This window comes from Elaeis guineensis, chromosome 3 (genome assembly GCF_000442705.2).
Source record: "Elaeis guineensis isolate ETL-2024a chromosome 3, EG11, whole genome shotgun sequence".
NCBI classification, from domain to species: domain Eukaryota; kingdom Viridiplantae; phylum Streptophyta; class Magnoliopsida; order Arecales; family Arecaceae; genus Elaeis; species Elaeis guineensis.
Window position 1 is genome coordinate 91,994,911 of NC_025995.2, and position 18,936 is coordinate 92,013,846.

General features: G+C 36.6%; 2 protein-coding genes across 2 annotated transcripts; one reads left to right on the forward strand and one right to left on the reverse strand.

Moving 5' to 3' along the window:
* The first annotated feature begins 5,118 nt into the window (after positions 1–5,118).
* Positions 5,119–16,082, forward strand: LOC105042018 (uncharacterized). The gene is made up of 9 exons (XM_010919120.4): positions 5,119–5,583; positions 5,696–5,899; positions 6,063–6,120; positions 6,304–6,366; positions 9,694–9,769; positions 11,953–12,068; positions 12,162–12,251; positions 12,362–12,493; positions 15,795–16,082. Exons 1-9 carry the CDS (start codon positions 5,267–5,269, stop codon positions 15,927–15,929), a joined length of 1,191 nt encoding a protein of 396 aa, XP_010917422.1. The 5' UTR covers positions 5,119–5,266; the 3' UTR covers positions 15,930–16,082.
* Positions 16,083–16,645: 563 nt separating this feature from the next.
* On the reverse strand, positions 16,646–17,627 carry LOC105042017 (17.4 kDa class III heat shock protein). Its single transcript, XM_010919119.4, has 2 exons — positions 17,222–17,627; positions 16,646–17,110 (listed from the first exon to the last, which is right to left on the reverse strand). The coding sequence occupies exons 1-2, from the start codon at positions 17,462–17,464 to the stop codon at positions 16,850–16,852; spliced, it is 504 nt and encodes a 167-aa protein (XP_010917421.1). The 5' UTR covers positions 17,465–17,627; the 3' UTR covers positions 16,646–16,849.
* Between the last annotated feature and the right edge of the window lie 1,309 nt (positions 17,628–18,936).

Sequence of the window (18,936 nt, forward strand, 5' to 3'; positions counted from 1 at the left end):
CTGAAGCTGATCATTATAGAACTTTTGTTCCACAATGCTCCATCGATGTTGATGGATTTCAGAAATATTTAGAAGAAGAACGGGTTCAGGACTTTCTATATGGTCTGAATCCGGAATATGAATCTGTCAGAGTTCAGCTTCTCGCCAGAGATATTTTACCTAGTTTAGATCAAGTCTTCTCTACTGTTTTAAGCGAGGAGACACGACGACGAGTGACTTCTGACTCCAATAGTTCTGTAAGATCAGCTCTTACTGTACAGCTACAGCAGGTAGGTGAGAAGGTATGTTTTCATTGTAAAAAGTTTGGGCACACTAAGGCATTTTGCTGGGATCTCAATGATCGTCCAAATCAGCCTGGGCATAGTAATCGAGGCCATGGTGGTCGTCATAGTAGTGGAAGAACTGGAGGACAGAATCATGTTCGTGGACCTGTCCAAGCCAATCTCTCTGAAGAGACTGAGAGTGCTGTACACAGCTTATCTACAGAGGAGTATCAGACTTTCCGACAAATGATGGAAAAGTATGAATCATCTTCTAACACCACACCTACTCTGGAACAGTCTAGCCACCAGGATGGATATCTTGACTCCTCTCTTTTTGCACACTCAGGTACTCCATATAAATTATCACATGCATTTATTTGCGGAATATCCAACTGCTGGGTAATAGACTCAGGAGTATCCAGTCACATGACAGGGGCATCTAATAGTTTTATTTCCTATTCACCATGTTCAGAACATAACAAAGTCCGAATAGCTGATGGATCCTTTACCCCTGTCTCAGGAAAAGGATCCATTGACTGTACTCCTAGTTTAAGATTATCATCAGTATTGCATGTTCCATCCTTTCCTACAAATTTACTCTCTATCAGCTCTGTTACTAGAGATTTGAATTGTTCTGTCACTTTTTGGCCTTTTCATTGTCTATTTCAGGAGCTGAAAATGGGGAAGATACTTGGGGGTGGTAGATTGCACAATGGACTCTATTATCTATCAACTGATGAGAAAAATATGAACTCTTCTTTGACGGGGTATGCATTGTCTGTTGAAGGTGCCACTTCAGAACTTATGTTACATCATCGTAGGCTGGGTCATATTCTTTTTTCTATTCTTAGTCGCTTATTTCCATCTTTATCAACTAAATGCAATAAAAATTTGTTAGTTTGTGATCATTGTGAGTTGGCTAAACACACCAGAGTAGTATTTCCTATATCTGGAATTAGAAGTTCTAAACCTTTTGTTTTAATTCACTCTGATGTATGGGGATCATGTAGTACTAATACTCTCATGGGCCATAAGTGGTTTGTTACCTTCATTGATTGTTTTAGTCAAGTGACTTGGATCTATTTATTGAAGGAAAAGACGGGAGTTTTAAACTGCTTTAAAGAGTTTCATAAACTTGTAGGTACTTAGTTTGGTGTCAAAATTAAAATTCTACATTTTGACAATGGCACAGAATATATTAATCAGGAGTTCCGTGCGTATCTTCACACTCATGGAATTATTCATCAAACCACTTGTGTTGATACTCCTGCTCAAAATGGAGTTGTCGAAAGAAAAAATCGGCACTTATTGGAAGTAGCCCGATCCTTACTTTTTACCATGCAAGTTCCTAAATTTTTGTGGGGTGAGGCTGTCTTGACCGCGGCTTACTTGATCAATCGTATGCCTCTAAGAACACTCGGGTTTAAGTCCCCCATACAATGTTTGAAAGGATCTACTGATTATGTAGTCACTCCTAGAGTCTTTGGATGTGTTTGTTTTGCTCGCGATCATAGACCTTCAGTAGGAAAACTAGATCCACGAGCATTAAAATGTGTCTTTGTCGGTTATCCTGCTACTCAAAAGGGATACAAGTGCTATTATCCCCCTGAGCGGTGAATGTTTGTTACTATGAATGTTACTTTTTGAGAAACTGAAGCTTATTATGAAAGTCGTCTATCTGATAATAAGACACCAAAATTACTTCTTCCGGGTGACTTTCTATACACACCAAAAAATTCTGATGCCCAGGAAGAGTATCATAGTAATGATGTTCAGAGGGAGCCTAGTATTGAGAAAGAAGAAGAGTCCTGTGAAGAAGAGTCCAGTGTGCATTCACCACCAACTGCCCAAGTGTCTCCACCGCTTGAAGCTTCTTCTCCAGAGTCTCCTAATGGTAACAATATCTCTACTACTCCTTCCATTTCTAATCTTAATATTCCTATTGCAAAATGGAAGGATACTCGCTCAATTGTTCTTCCTGCTCGTTACCATTATGATATCGCTAATTATGTTTCATATAAGAATGTGTCTCCATCTTATCAAAGCTTTGTAGCTGCATTAGACTCTGTCTGTATTCTTAGTACCTGGCAAAAGGCTATGGCAGAACCTAAGTGGAAGGAAGCAATGTTAGAAGAGATGACTGCTTTATCCAAAAATCAGACATGGGATCTGGTCACTCTACCAGCTGGTAAGCATCCTGTAGGGTGTAAGTGGGTGTATACTATAAAGCAGACTCCAGAAGGCAAGGTGGAAAGATACAAAGCTCGGCTAGTAGCAAAGGGCTACACTCAAATATATGGAGTAGACTATGATGAAACCTTTGCTCCAGTGGCCAAGATGAACTCTGTTCGAATACCGATATCATGTGCTACTAATTTTGGCTGGGAATTACATTAGTTAGATGTGAAGAATGCATTTCTTCATGGAGATCTTCAGGAGGAAGTATACATGCAAATACCACCAGGATTTGAGACCAGAGCAACTATTGGAAAAGTCTGCAAACTAAAATACTCACTTTATGGCCTTAAACAGTCTCCTCGAACATGGTTTGATCGATTCAGTCGGACTGTAAAAGGAATGGGATATAAACAAAGTAATGCAGATAATACTCTATTCTATAGGCATCTCAAGGGAAAGAAAACTATACTCTTGGTTTATGTTGATGATATTATAATAACAGGAGATGACCATCATGAGATTAAACAACTCAAAGAAAAACTAAAGCAAGCATTTGAGGTAAAAGATCTGGGTCCACTAAGATATTTTTTGGGCATAGAAGTTGGACGATCATTCAAAGATATTTTTCTGTCACAACGAAAGTATGTACTAGATTTGCTTTCTGAGACTGGGATGTTGGGGTGTAAGCCTGCTACTACTCCAATAAATCAGAATCATCGAACAGTGATAGATGGTGGAGCTCCTGTTGATCGAGAAAGGTACCAGCGGTTGGTTGGAAGGTTGATATATCTTTCACATACAAGATCAGATATAGCCTATGCTGTCAGTGTCATCAGTCAATACATGCATGATCCACGAGAATCATACATGGAGAGAGCTTTCAGAGTATTACGCTACCTGAAAGGATGTCCTGATCGTGGTTTATTGTTCTCACAACACAACACCTTCCAAGTAGAGGGATTCACTGATGCAGATTGGGCTGGGTCATTGGATGATAGACGATATACTTCTGGATATTGTACATATGTAGGGGGTAATTTAGTTACTTGGAGAAGTAAGAAACAGTCGGTGGTGGCTAGATCATCAGCAGAAGCTGAATATAGAGCAATGGCTCTAGGCATATGTGAACTTCTTTGGCTTCAGAAGTTGCTTAAGGAATTACAACTTCTAAACAAATTTTCTCTTCGGTTGTATTGTGACAACAAAGCAGCAATTGAGATTGTAAGCAATCCAATACAGCATGATCGTACTAAACACATCGAGATTGACCGTCATTTTATCAAGGAAAAGATTAATCAGGGTCAGATCTGCATTATCTATATTCGGTCTTCTGATCAGGTGGCAGAAATTCTAACCAAAGGGCTTAGCTCAATGTCTTTTTCTGGATTGATTGACAAGATGGGGCTTCGAGATATCTTCGCCTCATCTTGAGGGGGAGTATTGGAAGGATTGAACTTAATTGGAAAACTATCCAATTAAAGGTCCAGGGATTTATTCCTTAGCATATTCTTGATTATTCTCTGGCATATTCTTGTTATTCCCTATCTATATTTGGGTCTACATATTTGTATTTATAGATCCTTGTACGCACTCTTGATTGTAAGAAAAAAAAATAAAAATAAATATCTCCTTCTCTTTTTCATCAAAAAAGGACCCTCAAATGTGATAACCGGTCAAGCTCTACTCTGAATGCCTTTTCCTTGACAGAGGGAGGACAGTCTAACAAACATCTAAGCAAAATGACAAGAAGAATGAGAATAATAAAAAAAAATAGTAAAAATTAGATAAATTAAATGAAAAGGAAGAATGCTAATCCAAATTTGCCGCTTTGAAATCTCACCCCATTGTGCGTGTGGTAGAAGATTCCCTTGGAATTTATAACCACCAAATATAGTAGTCAACAAGAATATTCTGGCGGACAATTGTGAGGAACAACTAATGCTGATCAACCCACCCAAAATGTACGTGTTAATATTGCAGCTTTCAACTATTTTTTGTCCAAAGATGATAGAACACCGACCTACAAAAACATCATGAATCATATTTATTTCTTCAGTGTCACAGATAAAAGAATCTACAAAAATATCAAAAATTATATTTATTTTAAAAAATTATCTATAAATTTTTAAATATATTTAAAATTATTTTTAAATTTTTAAATTTTTCAAATTCAATAAAAAATCTCTAAAATACTAAGAAGTTATTTCTATATCTCTGACATCCACACAGATTGGTTACATAGATCCACGTTCAATTTATATAGATTTATGTTCAAGTAACATAAATTTATATTCAGATTACTTAGTTTTAGTTCAGATTATACAGATATATATCTTGGTTACACAGAAATAATTTTTTAATATTTTAAAAAAAATTATTAAATTTAAGAAATTTAAAAATTTAAAAATAATTTTATATCTATTTAAAAATTTATAACTAATTTTTTTATTTTTTTAATATCATAAATAAATAAAAGCTAAACTTATGCTTTAAAACAAAATCCGGATTTCGCATTTTTTTTAGATTTGGTTAAGAAATCAGACATAGTAACAGATTTTACATGCGGCATTTTGAGTAGGAAATATTTGGAGCCTTGAAAGCCCTCCCAAGCTTATACATATGTTTATGGTAGGGCAAATAGATTGATGGGAGAAAAAAAAAAAAACAAAGAGAGATAAACAAAACACATTCCATTCGATAAACAAAAATCCGAATGGGGAATCGTGGCGGAAGCATCAGCTTATGTTCTTCGCCCCGCCCATTCCGCTCACTCCCAATACTTCCACCTCTCTCCACTCCCCGTCTTCGATCTCAAACCCATCTCGATGGCCCTCTTCCTCCCTCTTCCTCCACCCCTTGCTCTCAAAGACTCCTCCTTTCTCTCTTCTCTTCTCTTCTCCCCCGTCGTCACCTCAATTGCCGGCGATCGCCGGCGGCGGAGGCCCCTCTCCCCGAAGAGTTCTATACCGGCGATGATCTCCAACGGATACGCCGGTGGACGCACCTCCATGGCCGCCCGGAGGCCCTATAAAAGGATGGACCCGTGCCTCGTCATTCCCCCGCCTGCCGACCGGAAACCCCTCGCCGTCGTCAAGTTCTTGGGTGGCGCCTTCATTGGGGCCGTCCCCGAGGTCACGTACAGGCACGCTAATTCCTTAATCTTTTACTGACAAATTGTTCTTTTATACTTGTTGTGATCGGATTCTGATGATTGGCACTGAGGGGGGAAAGCCCTTTTTTTGCTGTGATTGCAGCCATTTGATGGAGTTGCTTGCGAAGCAAGGGTTTCTTGTGGTGTCGGTACCTTACAATGTCACTTTTGAACATGAGAGAGCAGCGAGGATGGTCTATGAGAGGTTCCATGCGTGCATGGATATGCTCTTAGCTTCTGGGATTCCTGATGCTGGTATAACGCCTTCGGACATTTCATGCCTTCCACTCTACTCTGTGGGTCATAGGTGAGTATGACAATGCTTGCTCGCCAGATCAAATTGGGCCGTTTCAGATGTAGTCATTGCTAAAATGTGGTGGTTTACCTTTCTAATTATATGATAAAATGATTCAATCCAATATACATATAGATTTTGTGTTACGATGAGAGCTTGCTTATTTGCATTGCAGCAATGGCGCTCTTCTTCAGTTGCTCGTTGGCAGCTATTTCTCAGAGAAGATCCCAAAGGTCTGGTTTTGTGTTTGCTTTAATTTTTATAAATTGAGAGGATTAAACAATGATTTAAAGGTGTAGTGTAAGAAGGAAAGTTACAGATGAAAATGGAAGGGGATTGTGCAATGCATTCTTTTTATTAATTCGAGCAGGGCAATGGCAGAGTGTGACAAAGGCTTTATCTCTTTGTTGTGGAAGGCCAATGCTATTATATCGTTCAACAACAAGCCAGCTACAGAGGCTGTTCCATATTTTGAGCAGGTACCCATCTCTTTCTACATATTTTTACAAAAATTAACTATTCAGTTTCTGTTATGAAGTAGCCTTATTCATCTAATGCTTTCTGTTGGCTTGAGTTTTTCTTCCAAAATTCAGTTTTGCATCCTTGTCTCTTCGTGGTTTATAATATAAAACAAGGTGGTGGTCCCCCTTATGTCACAAAAACAAGGAGGTTATTTTGTGTACTTGGAAGAATCTATGCACTTCAGGGAAATCTGTCTAATTTATGATGATCTTTTTGTTGTACTATGATATATTAATGAATCATTGAAAATCAATTTCTTTCCACAAAAAGAAGAAGAAGAAGAAGAAGAAGAAGAAGAAGAAAACGAAGAATGATTCAAAATCAGTTAGGTCATTAATCTCTATGTCGATACTTGGAAGATGTATCTCTTGCTTGACAGAAAAGCAAGTGTTAGTGCATTTATTTGTCCAATTCCTTCTGGAAGATTGTTCAAGCCTTTTAGATTACTAGCTTGTAGACTATTTAAAGGATCAATGCTGCTAAAATAGTAAATTTGTCATATTCATAGTTAGCTGGCTTTAACTCATTGATGTCTGGTGAGATTTATAGATTCTTAGATTGCTTTGACAAATGCAATTTAACCGTATCACCCAACCACAATCAAGCAGCTTCTAGCCAGGTCGGATTATGCAGATCTAAGCTTTTGTCAAAATCCTAGCCCTAAATGGTTGTTTGATATTAATGGTCATGAGCTGAAATGTTTTTTTTGATATTATTGGTTATAACCTGATTCAAATCAATCCTTTTGGTAGTTTAGTTAACTGTCCCTCAGTCTGGGCAGGATGTAGGTGGGTTTGCATGCGCAGAGCAGGGTAGACAACTAGGTTCATGGAGCTCTGACAAAATAGGTGTTAAAGCTGGTATTCTTAACATCATGAATGTGATGATGAGCTTCCATTTGCATAGCTGATTTGAGACCTCAAATTTGGATTAAAAAGATAGAATCACACTACCGTAATATTGATAGAATGATGAGAGCTCCTATTGACATTTGTTATGCATATAGTTAACTGTGATGTTATAGCGGGGGCCCTGAACCCCACTTAGAACCAGCAAAAGTAACTTCACCAACTGATGATCTCATAACTAGAGGGGTTTTCAGTTGATCCAATGAGGATGATCATATAGCCTGTAATTTCTTAAGTTGACTTGTTGGTTTTGTTCTGTGAGCCTGGGTCTTCATTTGTTGGGCCTAAGCCTTCATTGTCTTCCTTTGAGACTGAACCCTATTCTTTCCTTCCTTTTGTTTTTTTCTATTTTGTTTCTGGTGAAGGGTTCTGATCTCCTTGTGTATCTTACATTTCCTTAATATAGTGGTGGTTATCTGGTCATAATAATTCAAATTAAAAAAAAAGGATCATTATGTGATTGCTCAAAGAGAAAGAAAGGCCCAAGCAATCACTTCCTTGCACGTAAATCTAGCATAATGTATTCAATGTATTAAGTTACTTACTTTATCATGTCATTAGAGAGCTCACGACCCCTATCATGAATGACTTATGGCTTGGTGATATCATCCAACTCTCATCTTGTGTAACGTTATTTAAAGAGAGGTTAAAAGCGAAACAAAGAGAGCAGGAGCATGCAGACAACATTGTTGAGACTGGGATTAGGTTGTAAATCCCAGCATGGGTTGCTTCAAATTGGATCACAGATTGTAAGATTTTTTTCTTTTTTTTATTTCTTTCAAATTTTATAAATATATAAAACTACAAAATTTAAGGTGAGTCAAATACAAAGGAGATGAATGAAAAATAAAAAATCATACAAACAAGAAGCCTAATATCCACCGACATAGACCCATATATAGCATGCCTAATAAAACGAGCATTATGTCTGATTACTCAAAATATCTATATATTCTTTATAAAATTAATTATCATTATGGTTAGAATCTTTTAGGTAACAGAGAAGGGTAAACTTGTAACATATGAGTAAGCATTTGAAAATTTTGCCTCTTATTTTTAACTCAATGAACTTCAATAACAAGCTTGCTAAATTTACTACTCAAGGCCTACTAGTAACGAGTAATTTGAAAGCCATTTAGTCAAATGAATTATAGGAAATGGAATAACATATGGTGTAATATCCAAATAGCATAATTAAATTAAGTCATGTCTTATGACCAGAGGGACTATGTATCAGAATATGGAACTAGATCCTTATTTTGCTAGCCAGTCATGATCCAAAGATGAGATCCAGATTGTTTAGGGCCATTTTATTCCGAATCATGAAATCTGGATTATCAACCATGAGATTTTAACTGTCTTTAGCTGACCAGGTCCTATGTTCTTAAACTTTCTTTTGGACTAGGGTTACTTTGAGTGCTACAATAATTGGCACGATGTATCATCTGCAAAGGAATAATATGACATGAACTTGCAGTGATCACTTTAGATATCTAACAATGCACTATACTTCTAGAACATATTAACATGGGAAGTACTGAGCTTTATTCTTTTTACAAATTCATTAAGTAAAGTATTAAAAAATTTTATCTAATAAATGTAAGGGTAATGATATGGAATGTGAACGGATGCATAGAACAATTATAAAACTTTTGGATTTATATGTCATAATTAATTCTTGAACAATGGAATGATGAGAATCTAGAAAAAAGACAGAAACATCAATGAACAAGTAGTGGGTTTACAGAACCTATTGAACTATTCCGTTACAGAATTTCCGAATCTGCCTGCAAACTATAGACCTTCTGTTGCTTTGGCACTACCTATTGGCTACCTTACAGGAGTATAATCATATATGTATATGTGCATCTATGGGCACCCTTTATTTATTTATTTATTTTTTGTCTTTTCATTCTTGTGGTGTAACATATTCTGCATATTGGAGTTCTCGTTCTGTGGAAAAGGAGAACCATATAGATTCATTATTTGATTCAAGCTATGCATGCTCAAGTATAATTTTAATAAAACATAATTTTGATTTTTCAAAAGAAGCTTTACTTTTTTCTAGAGCATGTCTAATTTGTCCTAAAGTAAGTTCATGTCCTTACATTTATTCAAAGCATATTATTGTGAATGAAGTTTCTTGTTCCTTATATCATTTTGGCACATTTTCTATTTTATTCTGCCTAAAGTATGTATTTTTATAAGGTGCTTAAAATGTTTGATATTCACTCTATATCTTCCTTCCATACATAATTACATTTTTATCTAAGATCTGATTTTATGCTTAAGTGTGGCAATGTCACCAGTTCCTCTACACGCCTCTTTTTTTAAGTAAATTCTATATGCTAAGTATCTTGGAAAGCTCTGGTGCAGTTCGGCCCCATGGTTAGCCAAGTTATGCCTCTAATGGAAGCATCACCTATATACTCCATGGCAAGGAATGCATCAGGTATTCAATATGTATCCAAATTTGCTTATTTTTAATGTCAATAGTTTATGATGACGTCTTATTTTCTATACTTTATCATGCTCTTGGTTGCTATACTTCCATGTCTGGAAGATGCTGGTCAGATAGGATGTTATTATCAGTTAAGGTGTAACCATGGTATGTTAATTGGATCATATAGGCCATTGCTAACTCATATTTATTTAAGGCAGATAAGCTATCTATATATTTTATACTAAGTAATGATGTATATCGGTTTTGTGGACCTGAAAGCTTTTTATCTCTCTGATGAAGTGAGTAAAGCATTACTTTTTCTGACTTTACTTTAAATTTCCTTTTCACTCGATGAATTCCTGGGCACCACTTTTCGAGGAAGTTTGAAAAGCTACTAGGCATAAGGTAAAATATATCGTGAATACTGTGTAAGTTGTTTCTTTTCCTTATGTGAAGAGTTTGAGAACAAAAGAAGCTATGCAATCTCTTCCATGGCTTGAAAACTTGTTTTTGGTTTCCATCAGGCTTGTTGAGATTTGGTTTTAGCAGTTTTGATATTTTCTGAATTTCACTCATAAGAAATCAAAAAAATCAAAAAGAATGAAGTAGAAGAAATGTATAAGAAGCCATTAAAAATTATACACAATATTAAAGTAATTTGTGATTTATAGGTTCTTTACCTGTGTAGTTTCTGTAGTTTTAGGTCATTTATTTAAGTAAAATTTATATAGTATAGTGATATCGTGTAATGGTGAAACTATATACCATTTACTTCTTGAAATTTAGTTGTTTGGAAATTTATTATATTTATCAATTCTAATTCTTTCACTGCCTAATGAATTTGAACATTTTTCTTTGTCCTTTTTTACAAATATTTTGAATTGGACCACTTCTTTCTCATAATTTTAAGGTTAAGTGACTATTTAATTATATTCATGTAGTTATAAAATGTGGAATATATGTTGTCTAAAAGGATGTCTGCTGTATATGATAGTATATTCTATTTGGTTGTGTGCCTTAATTTATATAAATAATTGTATTACGGGCCTTGCCAGTGGCTTTAACCCATCCAGGGTGATGCTTATCATCTATTGCCCTTTTAACTCAAAAATACCAAAGAAAAAGAAAAACAACTAAACATTGACAGTACTTTAAAAGAGAGAGAGAGAGAGAGAGAGAGAGAGAGAATAAATAACCCCAATATGATAGTAAACACCAAAATAAAACTTCCAAAAAAAAGCACCCATATCTATTTTCAGCTTGTTTTAATTGAAATTGGACAAAGACCAGTTTGTCTTGGTTAGAACTAGCAGAAACCGATCTGTTTTGACCAAAAAAATCTGCTTCTGAGCAAAATTTAATACCTTGAGTACTATGCTTGAGTTAAAACAAGGAGACTATATGTTCCTATTTTATTGTGATCTGGTTGTGAGTTAAGTCTAGATTTTTTAATTTATTGAGAAGCATACTTTATTGTTAGTATCTATGCAATATGTTCACTGGATATAACTTGAGGCATGTTAAAATATGAGGTCATACAGTACAAAATTTTAACAATATACATAAAGCATACGGATAAATGGATGATTGACTTCTCTACCAAATTATTGCCCTAGCATGTTGTCTAGACAGTCTTCTGGTCTCTAGGCTAGGGCAGTTGCCTAGGGATGCCGGGTTTGATTGACAGCAGGCTGTTCTGCAATGTTTCGAGAGAAAAAGGAATAACTTAGATAAACATGCTGATCAAATTGGAATGGTCAAGTCTGCTCTTTTTTATAGTTTATATTTAATCCAAGCTTAATATTTGGATGGATCTCACCCTCAACTATCAAAAATAGTAAAGTTTGCTCCAATCTGTTTAGTAAGTTAAATTAATTAGATGATCCAACAGTAAACAAGGTCAGTGATTTTGGTAGATTGCTAAACTAACTTGAGCCTAGCTTGGTGGAACTTCTCTTCTCATGAACAACTGGTAAAAATTAATCATTACTTCGAGGCATAATGGAACAAACTGCACAATCAATTTGTTACTTGCACTTCAGAGATTGCATGGTTTGTCTTGTTGCCAGTAGTGCTTGTTGGCTACGATATTTACTAACTCTTAAATAAGCTCGCTTGATTCCTTGCATGGGGTTTTGAATAAAAGTTATTTGTGTCTCATATACTCATATGACATTGATATGACTTCCTAGGAGATGCATGGAAAGCCCTGCTGGATACTGCTGGCACATTGATACAGGATATAGACCAGGAAGCCATTGTATCCTTAAATAAATTTGTTGATCAGTTACCATCAGTCATGAATCAGGTATATCAGGCACTAAATTGTAGCACTATAGAGTTTCAAAGTCCTGGCCTTCTAATAATTTTATCAACCGATTATTGTATGTATTACCTTCAGGTCACTCAAGGTATATCAGAGTTCAAGCCCACACCCTCTGAAAACCGTGAATTTTTCAAGAAATCATACAGTGTTCCTCATACATTGCTGGTATTTCCATTAATGTACATTCGATTTGTTATTTAGTAGCTCTGTGTTGGATCCATTGTAAATTTACTTCTTCTTCTTCTTTTTTTTTTTTTTTTAATATAAATTTTAAGGTGAAGTTCAATATTGATGCCATTGATGAGACCGACCTCCTTGAAGACATCTTGAGACCTCGTGTGGAATCTATAGGTGGTACACTAGAAAAAATTACTTTGTCAGGAAACCATCTCACCCCATGTCTACAGGTATGGATGTGTATTCATCATCTCAGATTTCCCATAGTTCTAATTTATTCGTAATGAGAGCAAATCTGTCTACACTCAAGAAAAAGAAAGAACAGCCTGTCAGTGCCGTCCTACTTTTTGGATGAGCTGACATAGAACCATCTAATTTCTAATTCACCTACATATTGATCAAAAGAGTTTCATTTATTTTATGGATGACTGTTGCTTGATATAGTGTGACATTTTGTCTTACCTTCTATTTTTTGAATTAACTGGAACTTTATATTTATAGTATAATTCTAAGTATGAGGTCACACATTAATTATTATGCAACTGACAGCTAGCACTTCAACTTCTCTTGCTTTTCAACATATGGAGGTGTTATTAAACTCACACTTTGCAAATCTTCAAGTTGACCTGGATTTTAATGCAACACATAATTGACTCTACTGCTATCCTAACATCTTACATCCACATTCCGACCTTGTTAATGTTCGGTCATGTCTCCACCAACCAAGATCATCATCCTAATCGAGAAACACCATGTTGAAGAGAATCAAGTTTAAGAAGCACCTGGTGAATTGGAATTCAGGTTCCTTGATGTCAAGGAAAAAAATGACCAACCTTAAAAAGTTTGCTAGTCAAAAAAGTTGTCATTTTTTATAGCTGAAGGACAAGCAAGAAAAATGTTGGTCAAGATTGATGACTACTGGAGATTTGTGTGGATGTTTGTCAAGGATCTAGAGTTTGAGACTGCAATAGGTTTTCATAGATTATGCAGTCATCTTGACAGAGATCCCTCCCAATTTGGTTGGATTGACATTTAACTCAAATGGTAGATGTGTGGGGAAAAAAGTGAGTAAACAACCTAGTCGTGCTAGCAGAGTGAAATATCAAATATCATGCTTGTGCCAGCAAATGCCTGCAACACCACATTGTCATGTGCTGGCACTTCAGCATGTGTTGACACAGAAAGATATATCTTGTGCACTAAGTTGCATACTATTCTGGCTGCTTTGAATTTTTCTGTCAAATCATGATACTTAATTGAACATGGAAAGAAAGCTTCCACAACAAATCCCGCAACTTCGCTGAGCATGCAGGCATAGGTTTCTTATTCAACATTCTCATCAATTCTGTTACATCCAGGGGTGGTAGGTATGAATTGAAGGGGAATCAGTCACCACCATTGATTTGGTTAGTAGAATAACTTTAAGAGTAGTCTTCTTAACTGGCAATTGGAGACCGAAGTACCTGATGACCGATTGTATGATGACACACGTCTACAGTGAAGCCAACCAGTAAGCTGACAATTTGGTAGATTATCCTGTATCTCTTACTCAGCTGACTGTGGACCTGTAATTTCCTAGAGAGTTAATAGAGCTTGTTAGGGCTGGTAGGGGTGGGTGCATTTATAAATGCTACCCCTTTTTTCTATGAAAAGAAAAGGAATGTAAAATTAAAAAAAAATATAAAATTGAAGCTAGTGGGAAGAAATAGGGGCTGCTAACCCACTCACCTGACCTTATACTGGCCCAAAATATGGAGTTTAGGCTGAAAAATAGGCCCAAGAACTATTGGGCTGAATTAGGGTCTCAAAGTCAAAATGGAATCCTTATAGGGTCAGATTTGAGTACAGGCTGAATCATACATGAAACTCGACTAGATCATATATAATGCATGTGGGTCTTTCATAAATAATCTTTTGTGTTTCTCTTTCATTTGCTTCATGACAGTTGAGAAACACTTCTCATATCCCTTTCCCTTTCCAGGGCATGTTAAGATTCTTCCTTTTATGCCCAAGCCAACAACAAGAACACCAATTAATGTTGGTATGATGGATGAGAAGACAACAGTTAGTCCTATCCAACAATTGGTGACAATTCTCTTTTCTTCCTCATCCATCCTCCTACCTTTTACTTTTCCCTTCACCTCACTCACAGTGAAGATAGAGCTCAAATTAGGCCAACACAAATCTGATAACAGTCAGAAACCTGACTATTACTTGAGTATTTTCAATTTTACTGGTGGGTATGGTTGAGGGTAAGCCTTGGTGCAATCTTAAGCTTGCTTCATTGTAATTTGGATGTCATGGTTCGGAATATAAAAATGGCCTCTCTACATATGGAGCGTAAGGTTGTATAAATCTAACCCTTTCCGGACCATGCAATGGTGAGAGCCTCGTGCATTGGCCTACCTTTTTTATCTAGCAGATATGGTTGTGGTTATAAATTGGGCATGGATCTGGATTTGATAAATGTAGTCAGGTTTAAACTAAATCTGATCCAAAGTTGATCCATTGACAGCCCTGAATAAATGAGGTTCCCAATTAGTTGTATTATTAGTCTTTCATTTTCTGTTGGAAGGTGTAATCAGGCATAACATAAAAAATGCATGAAGAAAATAAAGGTGCCATGTATATCAATGAATCTAGCCATAATCCTCGTGCAGGCATGCATGTCATAAAGGGTTTGGCAGTGAAGAAATTCCTGTTAAGTCAACCTATGTGATGGTTAAAAACGTCTTGGCATAACAAGATGTTTTTTTGACCTTCAATTGTTAGGTGATGTCACATAAAGAAATAGATGTAAAGCAGCAAGATCGGTCATATTGGCATGATGGACAGATTGACGCTGCAGTCACTTTCATTGTCATTAGTTTGGTAATGTCACCAATCCGATAGAATGAAACTGCTTGTAAAGATCTAGAAGTGTCATACTTGTACCCTCTGTTCTTCCATGCTTTTCCATAACATACTGACAAATAAAGCAAATGCAAGAGAGACTTTGCTTCTGATAGGAATGCCAACCAAAAGACAGTGGATTAATGCTTCTTAATGCATATATCAGCAAACATCAAATGTCATGTCACATTCCATACTTTGATCACATTGAAGAATCTACTTAACCCCCCACGTCACCAGGACTTTTTCATTTCTTTGGTTCTCATTTGGAGGGCTTGTTGTTAAAATATTCATTGACAAACCTCTTTAGCAATAGCATCATGGCATTTGAATACCTATGGGTTGCACCTTTTTTTAATTACTTCTAACTATTTCCTGCTTGCTGCTTTTCTGTAATGATAAATACAACCGAGTGCCACCAATTTCCTGCAATGTATCAGTGAGATGAATAAACAACAAGCAAAGTGACATTCGCATCACCTAATTACCTTATGAACTTGTATCGATCCATTCCTATTCTGGTCACATCCTGGATTTTGAGATATTTAGGTAAAGAACTAGTTAGAATTACCATGACATGCATTTATATTCTGTTACTCCATGCTCGCGGACACCTTCTGACCATTCTTCACCATCCAGGATATCAAATGGCAAGTGGGATATCAGTACACTCCAGCAGATGCTCTAGCCCAGGGCTTAAAATCCTTATCCCTCAATGACACCAGAGTACTTGCCAGAAACATTGCAGATTGGCTAAAAGGCCTCAATCAGTAGTTAGAAGAAAGATGAATCTTTCTTATATTCAAGTTTTAATTACAGAAAGTCATAGTTTGTATACATACACAGAAATATAAGTACACTAGTTTCAAATTATCATGCAGATGTAGTGCAATGGTTATTTTAATACAGAAAGTCATAGTTTGTATACATACACAGAAATACAAGCACAGTAGTTTCAAATTATCATGCAGATGTAGTGCAATGGTTCTCCACGCACTGGGAACCACATAACAAATATTTGTTTCTTTCTTGTTGAAGACTAAAAAAGTACCATAACAAATTCCAATGCCTGTACTTTTGACATGTGGTCGTACTACAAACACCAATAACATCAATAAAAAATAACATCAATAAAAAGTATCAGTACGACACACACCGTTGTCTCTCCATGTCAGTTCAGTTATTAGTTGGATACTTTATTATGCTTTTGCTTTGCTAACGCATTCAAAGTGGAAAGAAAACAAAACTCTAGCAAAATCATATACTCTCCCATCACCCTTCTCATTCCACTTCTTATCCTGCATTTTAGGCTTCAAGCACAAGGAATTAGCATTGTGCCTGTGGGAATTGGTACTTCCACCAACCTTTTCTTTCTCCTCTGTACCAGAAAGCAATTTCATTCAAACCCTCCCCACTTCATGCACTTGCTAGTTTCCCATGCCGAAATCTAAATTGGTAGAGAGAATGAAACAAAGTAATACTATATCATATACAATTAATAACAAAAAGAGCTTCCATTCCAAGAACTAACCTTCGTTCACACAATCCACAGGAGTTTTTAACTTTCTACTGGGAAAACAAGAAGACACACACAAGATATCCTCCCATTCTGACATTACCACAAGTTTTTATATGAAAAACTTGATCAGGATCAGGAATTAATCCAAAGTTTCCTAAAATAAAAAACAACCGCTTCAAGCTACGGCCACCTCCACAGTCTTAGTCTTGGGTTCCGGCGGCGGCAGCTTCTCAACGACGACGGTGAGCACTCCATTCTCGCACTTGGCAGTAATGGCGGCAGTCTTGGCGTCTTCTGGCACGCGGAATTTCCTCAAGAACTTGGAGGAGGCCCTCCTCTCCAGGCGCAGGTACTTGCATCCTTCTTCCTCTCCTTCCTCTCTCTTTCTCTTTCCGTTGCTCTTTATCACCAGTATCTCATCCTCCTCTAGTGTCACCTATACCCACAAAATTAATACATTTAGATTTCTCTCAGTTTATAAACAAGCCATCCCCTTTGGATTTGCTTTATATGGCACCGAAAGGAATGTGAACTTCTCGAGACGTACCTGGATGTCGGTCTTGGAGAGGCCGGGGACGTCGAAGAAGAAGGTGTACTCCTTGGGTGTCTCCAGAATGTCCACGGGGACCCCACCGAAGCCCCTCTCCTCGCCGGCTGGGCGGCCCTGGGCTCCGCCATGGCCGTCCTGCGGCCGAGGCGACGGGAAGACGAGCTTCTCCAGTGTCTCCGGCAGGTGCAATAGGTGGCTCACCGCCGTGTCGAACACCACCGAATCCGCCACCGGACTCATCTCTCTCTTTCTCGATCGACGAACAAGAATGGTAGAAGGTCGCGTTCAATTCTTTGGAGTGTCTCGGAAGCAGTGAGAGAGGGAGGGAAGCTAATAAAAGGACGAGAGGAAGGTTCCAGAGCGATCGATAAGAAAGGGAAAGGGGAGAGAAGGTGTCGTGCTGTCCCGTTAAATGAACAATCCAGAACAATCCTGATTTCTCATGATTCGACTCAGCCTGCGGTCATCTTACCTGGCTCTTCGGATTTTTTTTTTAAATAATATTTTTTTAATAAAAATATTTTTAAAATACCACCGTTCCGATGTTACGTAGAATAATTTCATGGATTGATTTTACTATTTTTGAGTCCGCATAAACATCTGGCATAAATTTTGATATTTAAATTTATGAATTCAACTCACAAATTTATGGTTCAATCAACGAATTAAGCTGTTTTATTTATTTTAATTTAAAATTAAAAATTTATAATCTCAAGTTATGTTTTTAAGCTTAAAAAAAAAAAAAAAAAAAGAGAGAGTAAGAAAAGAGAGTAACTCAGGGCGGAGATTTGGCACGTGAGAAGAGAGGGTTGGGAATGGGGGAAGGAATATATTAGATAAAATATATATTAAATAAAAAAATAATATATTAAATAAAAATAAAAAATGATGTATTGAGTAATCAAAAAAAATTCTAATGCTATTTCGCACTTTCCTATCTCTCACATATTTTATTTATTTTATTTATTAAATAAAATATTAAATAAAATAAAAAAATAAATAATAAATAAAAAAATAAAAAAAGGATTTCTCCATATCTGCCTCACCATTTATCCGAGCTCTATACAACTTGATGCGGTTTCATGTTGCCCGACCATCCATCCTCTGTATTATAGCCCCACGACTCCATCTTGCAATGCGATTCTATGCAGTCTGCGATCCATGGTACGATTTTACGCACCTCTAGAGATGGAGGGTAGGGGAGTGTGAAGCCATGAAAAGAGAGGTTGTACAGAGAGATGGGGGTTCGCAGAGTCGCATCACGGGTCAGAGACTGTATAGAACCCCTTCGCAAGATGGGGTCACAGGGTTATGATGTGGAGGATGGGTGGTGGGACTGCATGGAGCTGGGGCAGATGGCGAGGTGAGCGTGGAGAAGTCTTTTTTTATTTTTTTATTTATTATTTATATTTTATTTTATATTTTATTTAATAAATAAAATATGTGGGAAGTGGAGGAGTGCGAAGCCGTAGTAGGATTTTTTTTGTTTACTCACTACATCACTTTTTTATTTTTATTTTTATTTAATATATTATTATTTTTTATTTAATATATATTTTATTTAATATATCCCTCTCCCCCTTCCTCCTTCCTCTCTCTCTCTCTTCTTTTTTTTTTGCTTCAAAATGTGCCTGGGAGTCATGAATTTTTAATTTCAAATTAAAAAGAATTAAATAGCTTAATTCATAGATTAAATTAATAAATTTAATTTT

What these genes read in the sequence shown, in the direction of transcription:
- LOC105042018 (XM_010919120.4), top strand. Translation starts at nt 5,267, where the DNA reads ATGGCCCTCTTCCTCCCTCTTCCTCCACCCCTTGCTCTCAAAGACTCC. An exon ending in TCTCAGAGAAGATCCCAAAG is followed by an intron (nt 6,121 to 6,303) that starts GTCTGGTTTTGT and finishes TTGTTGTGGAAG; the next exon opens with GCCAATGCTATTATATCGTT. An exon ending in ATCTCACCCCATGTCTACAG is followed by an intron (nt 12,494 to 15,794) that starts GTATGGATGTGT and finishes TTCACCATCCAG; the next exon opens with GATATCAAATGGCAAGTGGG.
- LOC105042017 (XM_010919119.4), bottom strand. Translation starts at nt 17,464, where the DNA reads ATGAGTCCGGTGGCGGATTCGGTGGTGTTCGACACGGCGGTGAGCCAC. An exon ending in TCTCCAAGACCGACATCCAG is followed by an intron (nt 17,111 to 17,221) that starts GTACGTCTCGAG and finishes TTGTGGGTATAG; the next exon opens with GTGACACTAGAGGAGGATGA.